The following is a 21,003-nucleotide window of genomic DNA, read 5'->3' on the forward strand; positions in this document are numbered from 1 at the left end:
TTGAAGTGAAATGAAGTGAATAGGCGTTACAAATATACTACAAGTACATAAAATGGTGGGTAAAATATTATTTTGTTTTAAAAAGTCAACGGAAAAAGTAAAATGTCCATAGGAGGCATGTGGCAAATGAGAAAAAACAGGTGCAGCACACAATTACTCTCGCTGCATGAATTATACGTACGGTGTTAACCAAACAGTGTTTCAATCGCAATTTTCGCCAAAATTATATCCATACAAATATACAATACACTTCAATTATATTCCTCTTCGATTTTCGAGGGTTTCTTCAATTCATCAGGGAATCCAATTTGCATTTTCAATTTTGCAGAGTTTTAATTTGGCTTTGACCAGGATTATTATATAAGGAGTAGTTTATAATTTAACATTATCCTTTTTGTTTTCTTTGTTTAAGTCAACTCAGCTCAATTGGCTGGGAGTGCGTGATTTAATTAATACTACTATGGAGTACTCTGTAACGTAATGGATAAGGTGATTAATATTGATATTTTGAAATGATAGTACGTTGGTAACAAATACTCGTATGACTATGCTTAACCTTGTGTTAAAACACATAATAGTATTGACTGGTTTAAGTGATGTATGCAAATAGCGGAGAAATCAACTTGAAACACTTAATTTAAAGAATGGAAAGAGGATTACTTTTCTTAATTTCCTTTCCACTGCTTCAAGTTACACTCAGCCAAATTTTATCTATAATTTAAATTTTCTCTTTTTGTACTATAACTCTGACAATATATTATTGATTAAAATTATATTGATGATGAGATTACTTATTTATGTCATAAAAAGATTAATATTTCTTTTGTAACCTAATACTTTGTATTACGGAGTAACGTACATTTTTTGAGAAATTAATGACAATTTTATATACTACATCCGTTCCTGAAAGTTTGACTCACTAACTATTTATCTGGTAAAAATAAAATAAAATTGATCATATATTGTGATTTATACAATGGAAATAAGTTAGTATGATGGATCTTATTAGATTCTCCTTATTATAAAATTTTCAAATAATATCAACATTTTATAATTTTTACTTATACACTTTTTAAAAGAAAAACAAACTAGAATCATCAATTTTTCACTTATACATAGTTGAAGATGTTCATGGTCAAAGATTTTCATTAGACACCGCGCTAATGCAAAGTGAGTCGAATTTTCGAAAACAAAGGGAGTATTATAAATGGAAAGCATCCAAAACCTTAGTTTTACAGTATTTATTTTCTAGATTAAAAAAGTCAACACGTGCAGTGTAATATCAACAACGTAGGGAGTATACAGACTAGCAATGGCAATGAAATTAAAGCATGCATGTAATATTAATAATTTTAACTCCAAAATTGAAAATTTTAAATCTTACTATGCAACAAGTGGCATTGTAAACTTGTAAGTTGTAATATTAATAGTATGTAAGGATTATTTGTCCACCAACTCGTAATGGCATAATACACATAATTATATGCTCTAAATAACATGCAAATTAATTATGTGCGATAATATGAGACAATAAAAACTTTTTTTTTTTTGAAGCATAAAAACTTGGTATACAAAATTTAGTATGTCATGCTCGTACGGTCGTACCATGCGTGTACGCATACATCCTAGACCATGCATGATTGAATTGCAAAGTTACGTGCCTTCTAAAAAAAATACGTAGGGTGTACAATAAATTATAGGCATACAATTATATATTTAGATGATGAAAATCTTAACTTGTACGTCTCTTGAACAAATCAAATAATTAAATCTCATATAATCACATGTAATAACTCCGAGAACAATGCTTAATCATTTTCTTTTTAGAAGTGGTACTTATTCAAATATAATTGTAAATATTATAGTTCCGTATACACACTCCTATATGTATTGTACTTGAAATATAAAACAAAATATTAATGCCACTCATGCCAGAAAAAATTAAATCTATCATCATATCTTGATTGAACTTCTCACCCAACCTCGAACCTAGATAGATTTATCATTACTTCACAAGTGTGTATACAACATTCAAGTATATAACAACACAAGAACGAAGTTTGTAATAATGTCGAATAAGGTAGAATTTCACAACTAGAGATCACATAGTAAAATTGTAATTTAGTACAAATATAATTGTGGTCCATAAATATTATATCCAAAAATAAGGTCTGATTATCAAATGTAAACAATTAGAAAGGTGTTGCATATATAATTTAAAAAGGGGAAGTAAAAGTAATTAATAGATGGGTTGCAAAAAAGGTGGGCTACGAAACATAGAACAAGAAGTTCCGTGATAATGAGGAAGCGTTCGTTGTTACACAAATAAAATATATATGTACGAGTTGACAAAGACACCCAAATTTAGCTATCTTCTGTTAGGAGCAATTTTGGTATTTTCTCAACTAATCGCATTTACTTCGCTTTCTTTTTATCTCCCAAATCTTCCCTTCTTTATTTCCCTGCAAATACGGGTGAGTGTATGTATATATGTGGATTGTGGAGTGCCCCTTTTATTTAAGAATCATACAATTTTATTTGGTTCATTTTCCAACGCGGTGCGAATAAGTCTTGTGATTTAAAATTGGATCGGATCAGCTTTTGACTTTGATCTATACCTTTTGTTGAATGGTATGGTATGGTCAATGGTGTGGTAGGGTTATAATAGAAATTTCTAAAGAAACTCACTACTCTTGTAACATTACATGAACCTATTCTAGTCGATTATTGTTGTTTAATTATGTTCACATCATGCATGATAAAATTGTGAATGTAAATGTACACGTACTTTATTTGTTAGTCTAAACTTACATTTAATCTGTTTCACTCCAACAATAAAAGAGGCGAAATTAGTTATTAGCTAGGGCTACAATAATTAGGATTATTGATTGAATTTGAAAAGAAAAAAAAATGTAAGCCATGAGTGGAAATGTAAGTTGACATCAGTTGATTATCTACAAAGATTGCATTGTATAGAAAAAGTAACAATTAAATAACAACACGACATACCAATATATTTAGATAATCAGATAACAACACGACATACCAATATATTTAGATAATCAGATCACTCAAACGTACGAAGTATGTGAAAAAATTTATATCATCTCATAATTTCGTATATGATAACCATCTTTTTTTTTTTAACTCAATCCAATTATATTATTGTTCCGTGTAATAGTGTTAACGTAAACTCGATCCTACATTAGGAAATTAAAAGATGACTAAACTCGTAAAGTTAAGACTATTAATTTCCAACTAATGGAGAATGCTCAAGTAATTACTCAATAATTATAGTCCCATCTAGACAAAAGCAAGGACTCCTACATGATGCTGATGTTTTTGGCTATCATTAATGTTGATATGATTTAACATTTTAATTTAGGTTCCAATGCTTCTTAACCTCTCCCTTAAAGTCTTAAACCTCAAAAATATATAACAGCCAAATATATTATTTAAAAAAAAAAAAAAAAAAAAAAAAAAAAAAAAAAAAACCTCTCTTTTTCGTCCCCAAATTAAATAAACCTTATTATTGCTGCACTTAAGATTATGAAAATGATACATACGAACTTTAGACATCTATTTATCAATATGCATTACTTCATTCACTTCAAACTTTAAAGATAATCTCACCATTTTTGCATATATACATAATACACAGTGTACTTGTTACGGAGTACATTATACTCTATTTGCAAACTTATGATTCATGAGTAATGACATGAATAGTACGAGTAATTAAATTAGAGATTAAGAGTGACAAGATATATGACATTAATATTGAAATATAATCATTATATTTCACATTTGAACATGGCTAAACAGTACAATTAATGTACATGTGATGATATGATACAACAAAACATGTACATAATTCCCTGAAAAACTGGTTACACCCAGAATTGCAGTCTATAGACACATTTACACTCAATAATCAATGACTCAATTTATACGTGTAAAATGTTCACAATTGTTATATTTAATGTAATTAAATACCGTATTATTACTCTTATAAGAATTGACAAAATATTCATAATTTTAAATTGAAAATGTCTCCTTTTATAATTAGCTTTAACAACTTAAATAATCCTCTGATTGCAAACATTACTTAGGAAAATAAAATTGTACAAAATTCTTTACAAAAAAAAAAAAAAAAAAAAATCAATATTCACTTTATTTCCACTTATTTCACCTACAAGAAAGTCCAGATAAATGTTAATATGTTAAGATTTGTTCATAAAGTGAATTTGTGGGGAAAAAATTGTAATGTCCAATTGAGATTAATTACTTTTATGTACATTTGTTATAAAATTTCAAATAATTAAATAAAAATAATTACAGGTAGTAATAATAATCAGATGATTTGAAAATGTATAGAATGCACCAATAAATTATTTAATATGATGCGGTCTAGCTAGCTGATAGAAATAAAATGAATGCAATGTACCATTGTACCAACAGGTGATACGATCACGTCAATTGGCTTCGTACGGGTAATAGTATATAAAAGTAGTATTTACACAAGCTATGTAGCTTAATTGACTAACAGTGTAAAAAAAGGAGTAAAGAATATAGTGAATGTATAAAAATCCATGAATTGTTGAATTGGTTAGTTGATAATAGTATATGATAAGAGTAGAGGTAGTGTGTGTATGGTTATGGTTTTAATTGTACGTCTTAACTTAAAGTCTCCAACGACCTCTGTTGGCATTTATTTCTTTGCTGTCTTCTTAGCTTGTCACTCTCTCTTCCCACTCCACTCTCTTCTCTCGCTAACTTAACTTCCCATGCACATTCTTACTTTTTTTTTTTTTTTTTCTTACAAAAAATTTAAATAATTTTTCCACCCTCCTATTTATTACATATCTGTCCTCTTCCTTCTTCTCCTACTCTTTATAAATCACTCTTCCATTCTCTCTCCTTCACTACTTCCATTATTCTCTCTCTTCCGTTTTCATAATTCATATTAAAAAACATTTAGTCATATATATATATATATATATATATATATATATATATATATCAAAGAGCGAGGTTGTTACCAGGGGCGGATCTAAGTTAGCTGCGGAAGTACACACAGTTATTTTAAAAATAAATAAACGTGGTACTCCCGCAGATAGATATATTTGATTTGAAATAATAATATTGAGAGATATATAGTTAGTTAATAATTACATTATGGAGCCATTTATGATGTTGGTGATTGTATCGTTGGTGACGGCGTACTTGATCTGGTTTCGATCGATCAAGCGGCCGTTGAGCGGTCCAAGGGTGTGGCCTTTGGTGGGGAGTTTGCCGGGGTTGATAGAGAATGCAAACCGTATGCATGAGTGGATTGCGGAGAATCTCCGCACGTGTGGTGGCACGTACCAAACTTGTATCTGTGCGGTGCCATTTTTGGCGCGGAAGCAAGGTTTGGTTACTGTCACGTGTGATCCTAGAAATCTTGAGCATATTCTCAAGGGTAGATTCGACAATTACCCTAAGGGTCCTACGTGGCAGGCGGTTTTTCATGATTTGCTTGGAGAAGGGATCTTTAATTCTGATGGTAACACGTGGCTTTTTCAGAGGAAGACCGCCGCGTTGGAGTTTACTACTCGGACCCTCAGGCAGGCTATGGGCCGCTGGGTGAACCGGGCGATTAAAAACCGGTTTGTGCCGATATTGAAGGAGGCTCAAGTTGAGGGTAAATCGGTTGATCTTCAAGATTTGCTGCTCCGGCTCACTTTTGATAATATTTGTGGGTTGGCGTTTGGTCAGGATCCTCAAACTCTCACCCCCGGTCTACCCGAAAATAGTTTCGCAATGGCGTTTGATCGGGCTACGGAGGCTACGTTGCAACGGTTTATTTTGCCCGAGTGTATTTGGCGGTTCAGAAAATGGTTCGGTTTGGGTATGGAAGTTGTTTTAAGGCAAAGTGTATCACACGTGGACAAGTATTTGACAAATATCATTAATACACGTAAGCAAGAGTTGACAGATCCGCAGTTTAATGGGACCCATGATGACTTGCTGTCTAGGTTTATGAAGAAAAAGGAGTCCTACTCGGACAAATTCCTTCAACAGGTGGCACTTAATTTTATCCTAGCTGGACGAGACACGTCCTCGGTGGCACTTAGCTGGTTTTTCTGGCTTGTTAGTATCAATCCACGTGTTGAGGAAAAAATCCTCCTCGAAATTTGCACTGTTCTCATGGAGACACGTGGCAGCGATGTTGCTAAGTGGACCGACGAGCCACTAGGGTTTGAAGAAGTTGACCGATTGATATACGTAAAGGCTGCACTCTCCGAGACACTAAGGCTCTACCCTTCGGTCCCCGAGGACTCCAAGCATGTCATCGCCGATGACGTGCTTCCTGATGGAACCTTCGTGCCAGCGGGTTCAGCCATCACATACTCAATCTACTCTACCGGCCGCATGAAGTTTATATGGGGTGAAGATTGTCTAGAGTTCAGGCCTGAAAGGTGGTTATCAACAGACGGTCAAAAGATGGAGATGCAAGACTCATTTAAGTTCGTGTCATTCAATGCAGGCCCAAGGATTTGCCTAGGGAAAGACCTAGCATACCTACAAATGAAGTCGATCGTGGCGGCGGTGCTCCTCCGCCACCGGCTCAACGTGGCACGGGGCCACAAGGTGGAGCAAAAAATGTCACTAACTTTATTCTTGAAGAATGGGCTAGTGATGGACGTCCACCCAAGAGACTTGTCCCCAATAGTTGCCAAAATTAACCAAAAAGTTACAAGTACGGCAGAATAATTGGGGGGTTAAAGTAAAATTGGTTGGAGGCAAAGTATAATTGATTAGCCTTAAAAGGTTGTTAGAGCGAGGCTACTTTTGTTTGGGCAACGCGGGTCTAGTTGGGGGGTGGAGACTGTGAATACGATGCCACATTTAGAACAAAAGATAAGCATTAAATACTGTTTGTTACATTTGGTATATTTATGAACCAATAAAGCGACATTTACTTACTTTGATTTACGACAATTGTTATGGTAAAACTAAATGAATATATTATATATTTATGTGTAACTTTCATTTGTATCAAGTTTGTTACTAGCTCATCATGTGGTTAGTTTTGCATTTTTACACATGAATGATTTATACTCCAACTACATTCACCTATTCTATGACTATAGCCTTCTTGATTTGTAATGTCAAATGTGTACTCTATGACAATTCAATACATATACTACTTTTATTTGTACCGTACATATTTGAGTCACGTTTCTTTCAAATATTAATATGCTACCAGCTTGTTAAAACTTTATTATACATGTAAAATTTGTAGAATAAATATTTTTTGTTATTGTATTGACATATAATGACATTTAAATCTGGCGAAAAGTACTTTTAAGGAAAGAAAATGTCAAATAATAGTGCCTTGAAATTTTAAATGACCGGCAAAACAGTTCAATTAATGATTGGATCGGAGAAAGTAGAATAGACTGATAATCTAATCCGATAAGAGATAATGTATACTAGGTCAAATACAACGGATCGGTGGAAGTCATACTGAAAGTTTCATTCCCTAGCTAGTTTGCCACAGTCCTTTGCAGAATTCATGTGGAGTTTACTGTTAATTTTTTCTTCCTCTTAGCTTGGTAGATGTGGTGTATAAACATTATTAAGACACGCTTCTCTTATAGTGTAGATGGGTCGTGCATGGTTAATGCCTTGAATGTTCTAATTAAACAAGGGAGTACTCTTATATAATGTCATTATTATTTGTGTCAAAATAATAATATTGGTTAAATTAACCTTACAATTGTTTACACTTGTAACATTGAAAGCGCCATGGGTCCACGAGGACATTAATCATAACATTATTAATTCTAGCATTTGAAAAGAAATAGAGTATGGACATGTTTTTTTATTTACTTATTTTTATCATAAAAGAAAATAGTAAGATAAGTATAATAAGTATGTAAAAATAAGGTTGCTCTTTCAAGAAGAAAAAAAAAAAAAAAAAAACATGTTAAAGTGTTGACTGTTAATTATCCTTTTACTAGTATGTTGTAAAATTGTAAATAAAAGTCAGATATGCTTTTTGTTCTTAGTTAAAAATTTCCAAAACTTTACAAATCTCTAAACCTATACAAAGTACGGAATACTTCCTCCGTTCTTTTTTACTCGACTTGTTTCTTTTATTACGCTTGTCAATGCAAAATTTTAACAACTAATAACTTAAATTCTCCATAAGTTAAATTATAAAAGTAGTACTTATTAAGACGAATTCAAAAATTATCCCACGTGTATATGTTTTTTCTTATATATTATTCACCAAAAGACGCTTAAAAGAAGGGTGGTGAATAATGTAAAAGTCAATGCGGGTCAGGTAAAAAAGAATGGAGGAAGTATATATACGTACTTAATGTAGATAATAATTAAGATCAAAAGTAAAGGTGATTATGGGCTGGGTTGGGTTGGGTCAAATTGATGTTTGGAAAAATTGATGGCCCATATTGGGCAAGGCTTGTGTTTGGGCCAAATATTTCATACCAAAACCCAAAGTACTTATCAAATTGTTAGTTCTTTTTCTTAAAGTACAAATACATCAAGGCATAATAATTAATCATCTTTGATACCAGCTAACTTGTCAAAGTTTCAAATTTCAATTTCAATTTCTACATCAGTTGTTACTTTGTTAGTGATATTTACATAGGTAATATAACATTCGGAGAAAAGTTTTTTTTTTAAAAAAAAAAGAAAGAAAAAAAAAAGTAGAGTGTAATTAAGTGAAGAAAGAGAAGGGAAAATAGGCAAAATCATATATGTACAAGTCATAATCATTCAAGATTCTTGATATCTTCCAAATATATTCAACATTAATAGGAGAAATGGAGAAAAGGAGACATGACATTTCAGTAGAATTTGTTATTACACCTAACTAACTTAAGGTTAGTTTTTGCTATTCATTTAATGATGATAAATTGAAAAACAATCATCAAAATAGCAATAAATACTCATGGATATACGGTACACCCGGGTGTATATAACAGCTCTCACATTTTAGAACCCTTTGTAAGTGAAGGCATAGCAGCCTAATCTTTCAAAACCACCAATATTAAAAACTAAAAATATTTGCCAATTTCAACATATGTTTCCAAACAATTACTAGTAAGAAAAAATTATAGACTTATTTGGACTATTGGGCTTTAGGAGGTTGAGGTTGAGTTCAAGTCCAATCTTAAAGATTTTGGACTTTAAAATTAGAGTATAAATCTGATCCAAACTTTTTAAATAAATATTACTCCGTATATCTTATATTACATGTTCGTCAAAATTAAAATAAATAAATAAATAAATAAATAAATAATATCATATCACATACTGACATACATATACTTTCTTATTACGGATGTAGTAGCTAGGACACCGCGCGTTCTCAATAATGTTGCAACAACTTATCATTTAAAATTCTATATTTTGATCAGAAAAATGTTTAAACTATCATAAGAAAAATTCGTTTCATGCAAAGAGATAATAAGGCTAAGTTCTAAGGTAGCACACATATTGACTGAGTTGTATAGTAGCCAAGTCAAGTATTTGAGGTTGCTTGATGCAGAAGCTAGCAAGTAAATTTACTCAACGCGGTAGAGTGATGTAAAGCAGTAGTGTCATTGTTAATTAAGTACGATTAGAAGATTATGGAGTGATTAGGACTAAGATTACGCTTGCATGAGTCAATTTTTTTGTTAATTGTGATCTTAAAAACACAACAAATTTTGATAAATTGACCTTTTAATTTTCTTTCATGCATTGATATCTACGCGGTTATAACGTCGTCGTATGCGATGACGACACTGATTATATTGTTAGTGTTGGAGATTGATTTTACTTTAATTTGCTCTCCAACTTTTCCAAAATTGGCTTTATTTTATATATATTTTTTAATAAGTTTATCAAAATATTTCCTTGTAAATTCTGACGAAGTATGTTTTATTAGACATCATTATTGTTCAACTCAATTAAATTACTTCATTCGTATTAATACCAAAAATGTGTTGACCTCATATAGTCATATTGATCTTATTAGACATACTATATGAAACAACCAAAGTTTTAATATATGGTACAAATAATTCTCCATAATTTATACTCAAATCAAAAGTAATTAATAAATTTGCAAAAGAAATTAAATGCATATATAGAATACATGTATTAATGCTTTGATGATTGTAACTTAGATTGTTTTCTACTAACTTGTGAGTAATTACCATTAGTAACTTTAATTTTTCGATGGTAGACTACCAAAATTATCACACAACATTAACTCATAATGATTTGCATGTTACGTTTATTTTCCCTCCAAAATTTTCTACTTACAGTTTAATTTTATCTTCCCAATTGTATACTTAATAGGGTACCTTGAATGAAAACATCTCTTCAAGCACCCTAGTAAACATTACCATGCAATTTAAATCAAGTATTCCGTATTTTTTTTTTATGACAAATTCCATAATTCGTTCAAATTCTCTCACATGTTCAATATCTTTTTTAGCGAGTTTTGCAGTGACCTTTCTCATTAATCAACCTTCATATTACTCATTTCATTCACGAAGTTGTTTTTAGAGTTTTTCTGCTTTATAGTGAATGTGGTTATCTCTAACATCTATGGTACTGCTCTTGTCAAAAAAAAAAAAAAAAAAAAACATCTATGGCACGGTATGCCTAAAAAATACTACCTCTCCGTTTCTTTTTAATTGACACGTATTCCTTTTTAAGAAGTTTTTTTTAGTTGATACGTTTCCTTTGAGGTAAATTTTTAACCTTGTATTTACAAGCTACCCCACTTGTTTTTTCATTCTCTCTCACTCTCTCTCCTCTACTTAATATATGTGCCTAAATCAAATACGTTAACGAAATAGAAACGGAGGAAGTATGATATACTATTCACTTAATGTTCTTTGACCATCATTTGTGATTTATCCATTAGGAAAAATATAGTCATGAGAGATCTAGTTAGATTTGTCTCGAAATCTTCTTTTCAAATATCAAATTTTTATAATTTTTACAAAAGTATAATAGAAGATATTAACGGTTAAAGTAATGCATTGGCAAGCGTGAAATCCCTCATGGTGCAATAAAAAAAGAACGGAGGAAGTAGTAGAAATTAAGGCTGAGATGGTACATTACAAAAAAAAGGGGGGGAGGGGGGGTTGGTCTACTTGCCATAGGTAGACTCTATTGCATGATAAAGAGAAAAAGTTCTAAGGTATAAGTGTATAACTACTTCCAAAAGCAATCTTTTGCTGTTAACAAGGTGAATCTTATAATCATATAAAATAATTTCTTTTACCTTTCGAATTACTTATATAGCGTATAGATCCTTGAATATTATTTTGTGGTCACCATTCCAAAAGAGCTAGATCATCCGTCCCTGAAACCACAAGATGTCTTACTAGAAGAAATTCTTCCGATTAGGGAGTCATAATGGGAAAAAGAATTTGGTTCCTCGATCAGGTCCTAAATAATAAAGAAGTTGGATTCACCAAAATATACGGGTTGCATGACCATCACAAGAGATGACCTCAATAACTAAAAGGTGGGAAAGAAGCTAGTCGATCTTGACTCCCAAGGACATAAAAGAAAATTTTTATCATTATATGAATTTAGGTGAAGATTAAACTCTGTTCACTTCAACTTAAACAAATAATATTATGTAAAAATAAGTTAGTTTCATCAAAATAAATTTCAATCAGTTCAAAAACCTATAGAGAATTAGTAAAAATTGAAAAAATAAAGTTCAGTTTTTTATCAAGGGAAGAGACACATGAATACATAACCTAATAGTCTTAATCTCATTAACTCTAATGAAAGACTTTTATTTCCTTAGAAAAAGAGAAAAAAAAAAATCCTACCATACATGTTGACATTTCGTGGTGTATCCTCACTTGCAAAGAAATTCAATTGAAAATCCAAAAACATACTTCCTCTCTTCTTTTAATATTACACCATTTGCCTTTTATAGAAGCTTTACAAATATTGCATCATTTTCATTTTTGAACAAAAAATACCTATATTTACACTATAAATATCCAACATTCTCTTACTTTTTCACCCTTATTATTTAGTCCATGTTAACATTAAATATGGACACTTTTGTATTTTTACCTTGCTATCTCTTTCCTTTTTCCAATAGCAAAATTTTGGTGCATGCAATAATAAAAAAAATGGAGGATTTCACCCAAAAAAAAAAAGGAGGAAGTATTAACTTTTAAAGTTTTCTGTTTGTATTTGGCGACTAAGGCCTGTTCTCTTCAGCTTAATTCTAGTTCAGTTTAGTTCATTTTCTAATTTCCTTCTCTCATAAACAATACATTTCAGCTCATTTTAGTTCAGTTTAGTTGTTTTCAGTAAGTAAAAATAGACCCCAATAAAAGTTTGTATGTACGGTAATTTAATACAGAATATGTAGATATAATTATAGAAAAATGATGTACATAGTCCATAGGGTTACATTTAAGTATTAAATATACACTAAAAATCGTGCAAAGTTAGGAAATCATAAAAATATAATCACTATTTACACTAATTTACGCGTGATTTTGTCATAAATTCCTAATTTCATACAGTATAATTTTCAAGAGTGTATTTAATATGAGTATTAATATTTAATATACTACGTAATCCGTGGTAAGAAAAGGTCACATTAACATAATACGAGTACTTATACACTAAGTAATCCGTAGTAGTATGAAAAGGTGACAATTAACGTGATTCAGCCGAATAATTTAAACATTAAAACAAAACTTTAATTTAACACAAGCTTCTTGTAACTTCTAAGCTTATAACTTAAAACATGATTATTGATTAATCAGACAAATTAATGCTTTTATGTGTGACTCACTTCACTTTCTTCTACCGTTGGTTAATATCACCTGACGTCACATAATCCTCCAATCAACATAGTAGATGATGTCAAAATTCTCCTTTTTTTTCAATTTATTTTTATTTTTATAATTGTCGTATTTCTTGGGTCAGGTTATTTCTTCTTCTCAAATCAAAATACAACACTCAAATTTTCTCTCTCCTCTACAATCACCAGGTAACTTGTTCTTCACTGATTATCAAATGTTATAACTTCTATAAATTGGGTAATTTAATTGGATTTCTGGGTTTTCAATTTATATGAAAAAGGTTGGATTTTTAAATTGTTTTGATCGAGTTGATGTTTGACATGTGAGTAAAATATAAATTCATGGGTTATTTGATTTACTTTGATGTTTATTTGACTTGGGAATTAATTCGATTATTAAGGTTTATGATGATTGTTTTTGTTTTCTGACTTGGTCTGCTTATTAATTTTAAGGGTTAATTATGTTGGAATTTGTCAATGTTGTGCTTAATTATTTTGCTTAATTAAGTTGGTGTAATATTTTTTATATATAAATGTAATGTTTGTTTAAGAATGTAAATTGGGTAATTTAAGGATGCTGAGATAAAGATGTGATTTTGATAACAGGTTCATTTTTAGGCTTTAATGCTTTATTCATTTCACAAACTAGTTAAGGTAAGTGTTAAATGTTATGTTTTTTTTTTTTTTTTTTTTTTTTTTTTTTTTTTTTTTTTTTGTGTGTGTGTGTGTGTGTGTGTGTGTGTGTACAAAACTAGTTAAGGAAATTTTGTGTGTGTTCCCGGAATCCGGGGTTAGGTGTACTCGGGAACATAATAGACATGCTAGTGTGCGTGTTAGGAAATACCGAATTAGTGTGTATAAGCATGATAACTTTTACCTTTGTAATGTAGGTTACTTAAATTTTAGTTTGATCATAAAATCAGCCACTTAAGAGTTTGATTCAGTATCAATTCACTGAAATTGGTAATTATTAAATTAAGTTAAAATTTCCTTCCTTTGAGGGATTTTTGGAGTATTTAGTCTAATCTTGTACATAGGTGTTTGTTGTTGTTGTCAAAATTAAGATTAATTTTGCTTTGTGTGAAAATATATAGAATGTTTGTAAAAGTAGATATTGAAGATCCCCGGGGATTAGTTTATAGGTGTGTCAAAGGTCTCACAAGCAGATTGAGAAGAGTATTTCTTACTGTTTCGAAATCTGAAGTGTTGAGTTTGTTAAAAAGTGCATGGGAGTGAAAGCCTTTTGCTATGATTTGACGGTCTGAAATTCTGAATATCTCTACAATACATTGAGTCATTGAGAGTGACAAATAAGGGAGGTTTTTTAATTAATGGTGTGAATCTTCTAGTATTGAAGCTCCAAAGTTGCTTTGTTTGTAGGCCTTTATACTTTTGTTTCAACGTTTTGTGTGTGTTTGTGTTGATATGAAAATAAACATGTCGATTCAGTTGCCTGTCTTGGCCAATGATTCAATTGACAGTTGTTTTGTTCACGAAGTTTATATTATGCCATCATCATACTAAGCAATTCTGTATAGGATCTATTGAATCTGCCTTAACGTCCCCCCTTCTGTTGTCTTACTGTAATGTGACAGTATGTATGTTTGTCGTATTAATATCTAAATCTTCTGAACAGAATCTTTGCAAATCATGCTGGAAGTCGGGAAATCATCAGGGGCATTTGAAGTTGCATTTTTACCAGAGCGGCATCTGTATTCTCTTCAATAGATCTCCATTTTTTCACATTTAAGTCACAGTTCTCTCTCTTCAGGGAGTGTACTTAGGTCCAGTAGCACATTGCTGGTGTATATTTGCACACAGATATGCCTATGTGGTGGGCAATTCGTCATCCAAAAAGGTTCAACGAAAGACAAACAGAGGAAGTTTTATCGATTTAATACAAAGGAAATTAAACATTCGTTCGGAAGAAAAGAAAATTGGTGATGTAGTAGGATCAGGGAAGGACTATATAGATGATTGCTCAGAAAAGAGATCACCCCACTTAGATTCTGCATTATCCCCATTGCAAGGATCGCCTTGCCATTGCTTTACTGTGCATCCTCATGCTCAACCTCTTCCTCTTCCTGTACAGCATTCTCCAGGGGTAGGAGTAGGACATCCTCTTTCTGGACATACCCCATTGAGCTTGGAGTTAAATGGATGCTCTCAGACTTTGCCAAATTCTGATTTTCTCTCTGGACATGAACATAACCGTGAACACTCCTTTGCTGTGGATGCTTGGGGGGATTCTGTTACTGCCTCCATCTCTAGTAATAGCTCAGTTGATACAAATGATCAGCCTGATTCCCAGTTCTTGAGCCCACAGGCTTCCGATTATGGAAGTGGGAATGCAACAGCTACCAGCAGCCCTTCCAGGTAGGCTATATCTTACCAACCTTTTCTTTTTCATCATGTATATGATGTCAAATGGATGATTTTAAATCTTTTAATGATGCCTATTGCTTGTCTTTTTGTTTTTTGATAGAATTCTTATTTTTAACTATGTATGAAGGCACATGGATCATTCCTCTATCATTGCTCGAAGAATCTTGAAGGATCAATTAAAGCAAGTTAACCTGCCTATCAGTGATCATATTCCTTTGAAATCTACCAAAAAAGCATCATTTGGTGCCCAAGTGACCAAACTGCAGATTGCTCCTCGTGCTGGTTTCTTCAGTGCTCCAGACAGCTACACTTCAAGTCCTTCAAGAAGCCCAGTAAAGGCTTGTACCCATGAACAAGTTATCAGATCTAGTTCTGGTGTAGGAACACCATGCTCAGATATGAATTTGGTTGGACTTGAACATTGCTGCAATTTGGGTTCTGAAAAAATTTCAGAACCTAATCCTGTCTCAGATCAGTTTTTCTTTGGGCCTCAGAGCGGGCGTACTCCAGAGTATTCTCCATTACCAAGCCCTATAATGATTAGTCCTAGTCGAGGTTCTTACGTACAAAACGGCATTGTGAGTCCATTACATCCTATGGATAGGTTTGGTGATGGAAAGCCTGAGAGTCACAGGCTACCACTACCACCTGCAACAACCTGCAGCTCTTGTCCATTTTCATCTTCACATGTAGGAGTAAATACTCCTACTAATCCAAGAACCCATGTTCTACCAGCAGTGTCAACAAGCCCTGTTTCACAATGGAAAAAAGGACGGCTTATAGGAAGTGGCACATTCGGTCAAGTCTATTTGGGCTTTAACAGGTTTGTCTGTTTGTTAACTGAAGTTTCCATGTTTTGCATCATTAGTTAATATGGTTGGTAGTGGAAGTTTCTTCAATATAGCAACTTTATGTTGAATTCTTTGAATCTCATCCGTTTGTTACTCCTGCTGTACTTTGGGCTCTGGTCATGCATGATCTGTTCCGTTATTTTTTTTTTTTTTTTTTTTTTTTTTATAAATATAATCCTCATCTTAATTCTTGTTTAATCTGACTTCTTGAATTGTTTTAATTGATTTACCATTTCCTGATTGTCAGTGAAACTGGTGAGATGTGTGCAATGAAGGAAGTTACTTTGTTCTCTGATGATTCCAAGTCAAAGGAAAGTGCACAGCAATTAAGACAAGTATGCCTTCCCTCTTCACTATGATATTTGTGTTAATAAATAACTAAGTAAACATATAAAGAAAGCCTATGTCAGTTGTCGTGATTTTTACGGGTGAACAAAATAGTTTCTTCCCCCTTTATACGTATAATAAAAAAAAATACATTTATAACGGAATAGATGTTCCTTAGTACTTGTTTCATTTGATTTATGTTTCCATTAAAGATTTGGTTGTGCATGTTGATTATATTGCAGGAAATCACTCTGCTAAGCCACTTTAGACATCCAAATATTGTGCAGTATTTTGATTCTGATATGGTAAGGCATCCAACAAATAAAAATAAAATTGCTGGAATTGTTTCTGTTTGGTATATGTTGCTAAGAACCTTGTTTGTGAGGGTTTTTAATGCTTATGGTTAATCTACGCTGCAAACTCAACTCTTTTGCTTTCCTTTTATCTCATCCTGCTGAGTTAAATAATTCTTTTTCTGATCTGGGATTACGTTCTATATTAACATTATACGAGGCTCCAATCTTCTGTAGGTTGATGACAAACTGTATATATACTTAGAATATGTCTCTGGTGGTTCTATATATAAAATTCTTCGGGAATATGGTGAGCTTGGAGAATCAGCTATCCGCAGCTATACACGCCAAATTTTGTCTGGACTTGCGTATTTGCACTCAAAAAACACTGCTCACAGGTTCATGTCGCAAAAAGTTTTTTGCTTTCATCTGCTTTTACTTGCTTGGTTAGTATGTCATATTTAAACTAGCTACTTCTCATAGTCTGTTGATGGTATGTGCTGTGCAGAGACATTAAAGGAGCCAATATTCTTGTGGACCCAAGTGGGCAGGTTAAATTGGCAGATTTTGGCATGGCGAAACATGTAAGCAGATACTCCACTTCACATTTCTGTAACTCCAGTTCTCAATTTCTTATCTGTTTTGTTACCCTTACGGCCTTACATATGAAGCAAAATCTTAAAGTAGTTAACAATAAATTGTGTTGTTCTCCTTTGATGATTTATGTCAAGATAGACTAGAAGAAAGAAGAATAGGTTAGTTTAGAATATTCTGGTTGGCGACCTGCTGTGATTGTATCCGTGTCTTCTGTACATAAATTGTTGATTTGAAAGACTTATCTGACAACATTGCAGATCACTGGGCAATCATGTCCATTTTCATTCAAGGGAAGCCCATACTGGATGGCTCCTGAGGTTAGCACACTTGATATTTTGCTCTGGTTTTCAATTTGAGCTCTGATCAGGGTTTCCAGAATTCATCAATATTGCTTTACTTCAGGTAATTAGGAACTCGAATAGGTGCAACCTTGCTGTTGATATATGGAGTCTGGGATGTACTGTAATAGAGATGGCGACCTCAAAACCTCCTTGGAGTCAATATGAAGGGGTGAGTGGCATGAGGTGTTAATTAATGACAGATGTTTGCATGTTTCATCTCAGAACTATGATCTTGTTCGTACCACTTCCCATTGTAGCAATTTCAAATGATAGGGCGGAGGGTATAAAATCATTTCACTAATTGTGACACTAGTACTTGTGCATTGATCTCTCTCTGGACTCCCTCCCCCCTCTCCTTATATGAGTTTAATCATTCTGGTTTTGCTTTGTTCTGAAGGTTGCAGCACTCTTCAAAATTGGGAACAGCAAAGAACTTCCTTCAGTCCCCGATCATCTCTCAATGGAAGGAAAGGACTTTATTCGGCGATGTTTGCAGCGAAATCCGAGAGATCGTCCTTCTGCTATCCAGCTGTTGGGGCATCCTTTCGTCAGAAATGTAACTTCACCTGTAAAAGGCTCAATAAGTTTAGATCCACTGGAGCCTCACTATACAACTTGTGATGCAGAAAGATATAAGGTATGAAATTTGTAGTTGATGGAAATAGATCACATGACAGCTCATTGCTAAACACTACGTAATTGCATGAAGGCTTCCTTTTGTCGCCTTACTATGTAAATATGCATTGTTTATGGATGTCCGGTGCTGTTGATATGTTTCATGCACCATGTTCTGGTCTTTTGTCCTGCAAAGTTCATGAAACAGCTTGAAAGTACTGGATATTTAATAAATTGTTAAATTTTAGTGAAGGGTGATTTGAATTTCTTAGGCCTAATAGATTCCTACCTTAGCTGGTAGGTGAATGTAAGTCTTGTACATTTGCTTAACTATCCTGCTAGATTTCCAACTTTCTGTGTCTTGACATCCTTGCACGTAAATTGACCAATGTCTTGGAGTAAAACTTTAGTAATTTTTTATTGAAGACGGATATGTTTGGAAAGTATGGAAGATTTTCCTTAGGTAATGTGTTCTTTACCATATGTGATGTCTGCTCAACTTCCTTAAGTAGCATGCATAACCTCACTATGTCAACTTGGTTATATCACTGAGAATATCTATGTACATGGCTGAGACATGTAAAAAGTTGCTATACCTCTTTTTCTCTTTACGAATTGCATGCAATTTGGTTGGCAAGGGGGGTGTTGTGGGGGGGGGGGGGGGATTGGTTTACACTTCACAGGGCTATAAACTTATATGAGAGGACCTGAGGGACAGAAACTAGTACAAATCATACTACATGTATGCAATTAGCTTTGATTGTGATTTGGTTTATCGAAAGACTTTCTGCTTTTATTTATTTGTTACCTGCAGAAGCTTTTATATGTGGTAAATATTTTTGGTAATTACAGGGCATGATTCATGCGAAAACAATTTCAAGCTCAGACTTGGAAGGAGTGGCTGTGCAGCTGTCCAGGGACATTACAAATGGATCAGGATCCAGGTTCGTACTTCTCTCCTTGCGTTTTCTGCCTTCTGCTGATTAGAAAGTTGGCATTTGTTTTATAATTATAACTGAACATTGTGATTTGGATCACCTTAGCATCTTGATTATTATTAATGAATGCACCTGCCTATTAAGGAAATTTCACAAATGTTACACCATACCCATTATAGGAAAACAAATATATCTATTTTCACCACAAATACCCAATTTACCCTTACTTTTTAACACTTGTTTCTTTAGTATATAGTTTATACTTACAACCACATGAGCAATTTGCAATTTTTTTTCCCTTTCTCTTTCTTCCTGTTTCCCACTACAAAAGAAAATGTGCCCTCCCCTATGGTACAATATTCAAAGAACGGAAGAAGTATATGAGAGAGGCTCTATTAACATTGACAAGAAAATGACTGGCTTGTAAATTTGTAATTCATATTCAAAATATTGACATGCCAGTCTCCTCTGCCCAGTGTGAGATGCAATTCTCTTTGTTTGAATTCATATTTGCTCTCTCCTTGATTGTGCTGTGATCTTGCCTCAATGTTCAAAATTCTTCATGCACATTGCAACCATGGTTGGATTATATTAGGAGTTTGGACATACCTAGATTATTTAAATCCTTTATTTTTAAACATTATAATCTTGTCTTTTTTATTGTATTTTGTACATATCATTCATAAGATCAAAAATCACCAATGACAAAAAAGGTATTTCCTTAACTCAATGCCGCTTGTAAATTTTTTTAATGGCCAACTAGTTAAATTGGTATAACAAAAACATATCCATATTACAAACATAACCATGCAGTCCACTTAATTGGGGTGGTGAAGTGATGAAGGGAAAGAGACAACTATTAAAATGAACATTATATTGAAATCACGATGAATGCCCAATTATGACTGCTTGAGATAAATTCAGTGACAATTGATTCTAAATGGAGTACATATTTTCTATAGATGCTGAAGTTCTTTTACTGTTGTATTTCTATGCAGGAACACTCCGATGCCAAAGCATATATCATGTCCAGTTTCTCCTATTGGTAGTCCTCTTTTGCATCCAAAGTCAGCACAGCCAATGTACAGAAGAATTTCTACCATATCCAGCCCTCAGACTGCTTCTGGCTCATTTACGCCTTGCAGGGCTTGCACCAGTGGCAATGTTGCTTTCCCAGTTAAGCATTTGGACCATTCTCTTCCTTATCGAAGGTCCCAAAAAAGACTATATGCCAGTGGTAACCCCTTGTTCTGCAAAACAAAGCTAGAAACTTTATCTGGTATTCCAGAGGCTTCCCAGACAAATGGAGATATATTTCCATGTCGAAATGACTTGGCTGGAAGTAAATTTGTACAAGGAATTCATCGTGATCCAGGGGAAATTTGTAATCGACAGTCAGTATTGGCCAGTCATGTATCTCAGCAACTCATGATTGATCATCTCAAATGAACCTAGGCCCTGTAATTCTAATTGTCAAGTTCATGCTGTATTGTTTGACAAATTTTTGACAGTCTTGTACTGGGAGAAGGCTTGTTGTATCGCAGGGTGAATGATTTATGTACAGTTGGAGTAGTATTATAGATGTAAGTAGAAATTCTAGGGTTGGCCAAGCTTACAGAAGGAAGATCAGATTTTTTTTGGGATTCTCCTCGTGCAAGGAGCAACATATTGGATAGCTAGATAATTTTTTTAGGCTAGTTTAGCGATTATGATTTGCTGTATGTACATATCAGTGAACAGCCCAATTTTGTGCCAAAGTTGCCAAACAAGGAAGCTTATGATGCCTTGTATTAT

The 21,003-nt window shown here is 33.1% G+C and overlaps 2 protein-coding genes across 2 annotated transcripts; both read left to right on the plus strand.

Moving 5' to 3' along the window:
• The first annotated feature begins 5,008 nt into the window (after positions 1-5,008).
• On the plus strand, positions 5,009-7,130 carry LOC110702412 (cytochrome P450 86A22-like). Its single transcript, XM_021880114.1, has one exon. It carries the CDS (start codon positions 5,179-5,181, stop codon positions 6,757-6,759), a length of 1,581 nt encoding a protein of 526 aa, XP_021735806.1. The 5' UTR covers positions 5,009-5,178; the 3' UTR covers positions 6,760-7,130.
• Positions 7,131-13,957: 6,827 nt separating this feature from the next.
• On the plus strand, positions 13,958-21,002 carry LOC110702260 (mitogen-activated protein kinase kinase kinase YODA-like). The gene is made up of 11 exons (XM_021879967.1): positions 13,958-14,072; positions 14,614-15,238; positions 15,375-16,070; positions 16,346-16,433; positions 16,956-17,116; positions 17,227-17,302; positions 17,573-17,632; positions 17,718-17,825; positions 18,054-18,293; positions 19,124-19,215; positions 20,208-21,002. The coding sequence occupies exons 1-11, from the start codon at positions 13,958-13,960 to the stop codon at positions 20,656-20,658; spliced, it is 2,712 nt and encodes a 903-aa protein (XP_021735659.1). The 3' UTR covers positions 20,659-21,002.
• Position 21,003: the final 1 nt, after the last annotated feature.

This window comes from Chenopodium quinoa, unplaced genomic scaffold, assembly GCF_001683475.1.
Source record: "Chenopodium quinoa cultivar QQ74 unplaced genomic scaffold, ASM168347v1, whole genome shotgun sequence".
NCBI lineage: Eukaryota > Viridiplantae > Streptophyta > Magnoliopsida > Caryophyllales > Amaranthaceae > Chenopodium > Chenopodium quinoa.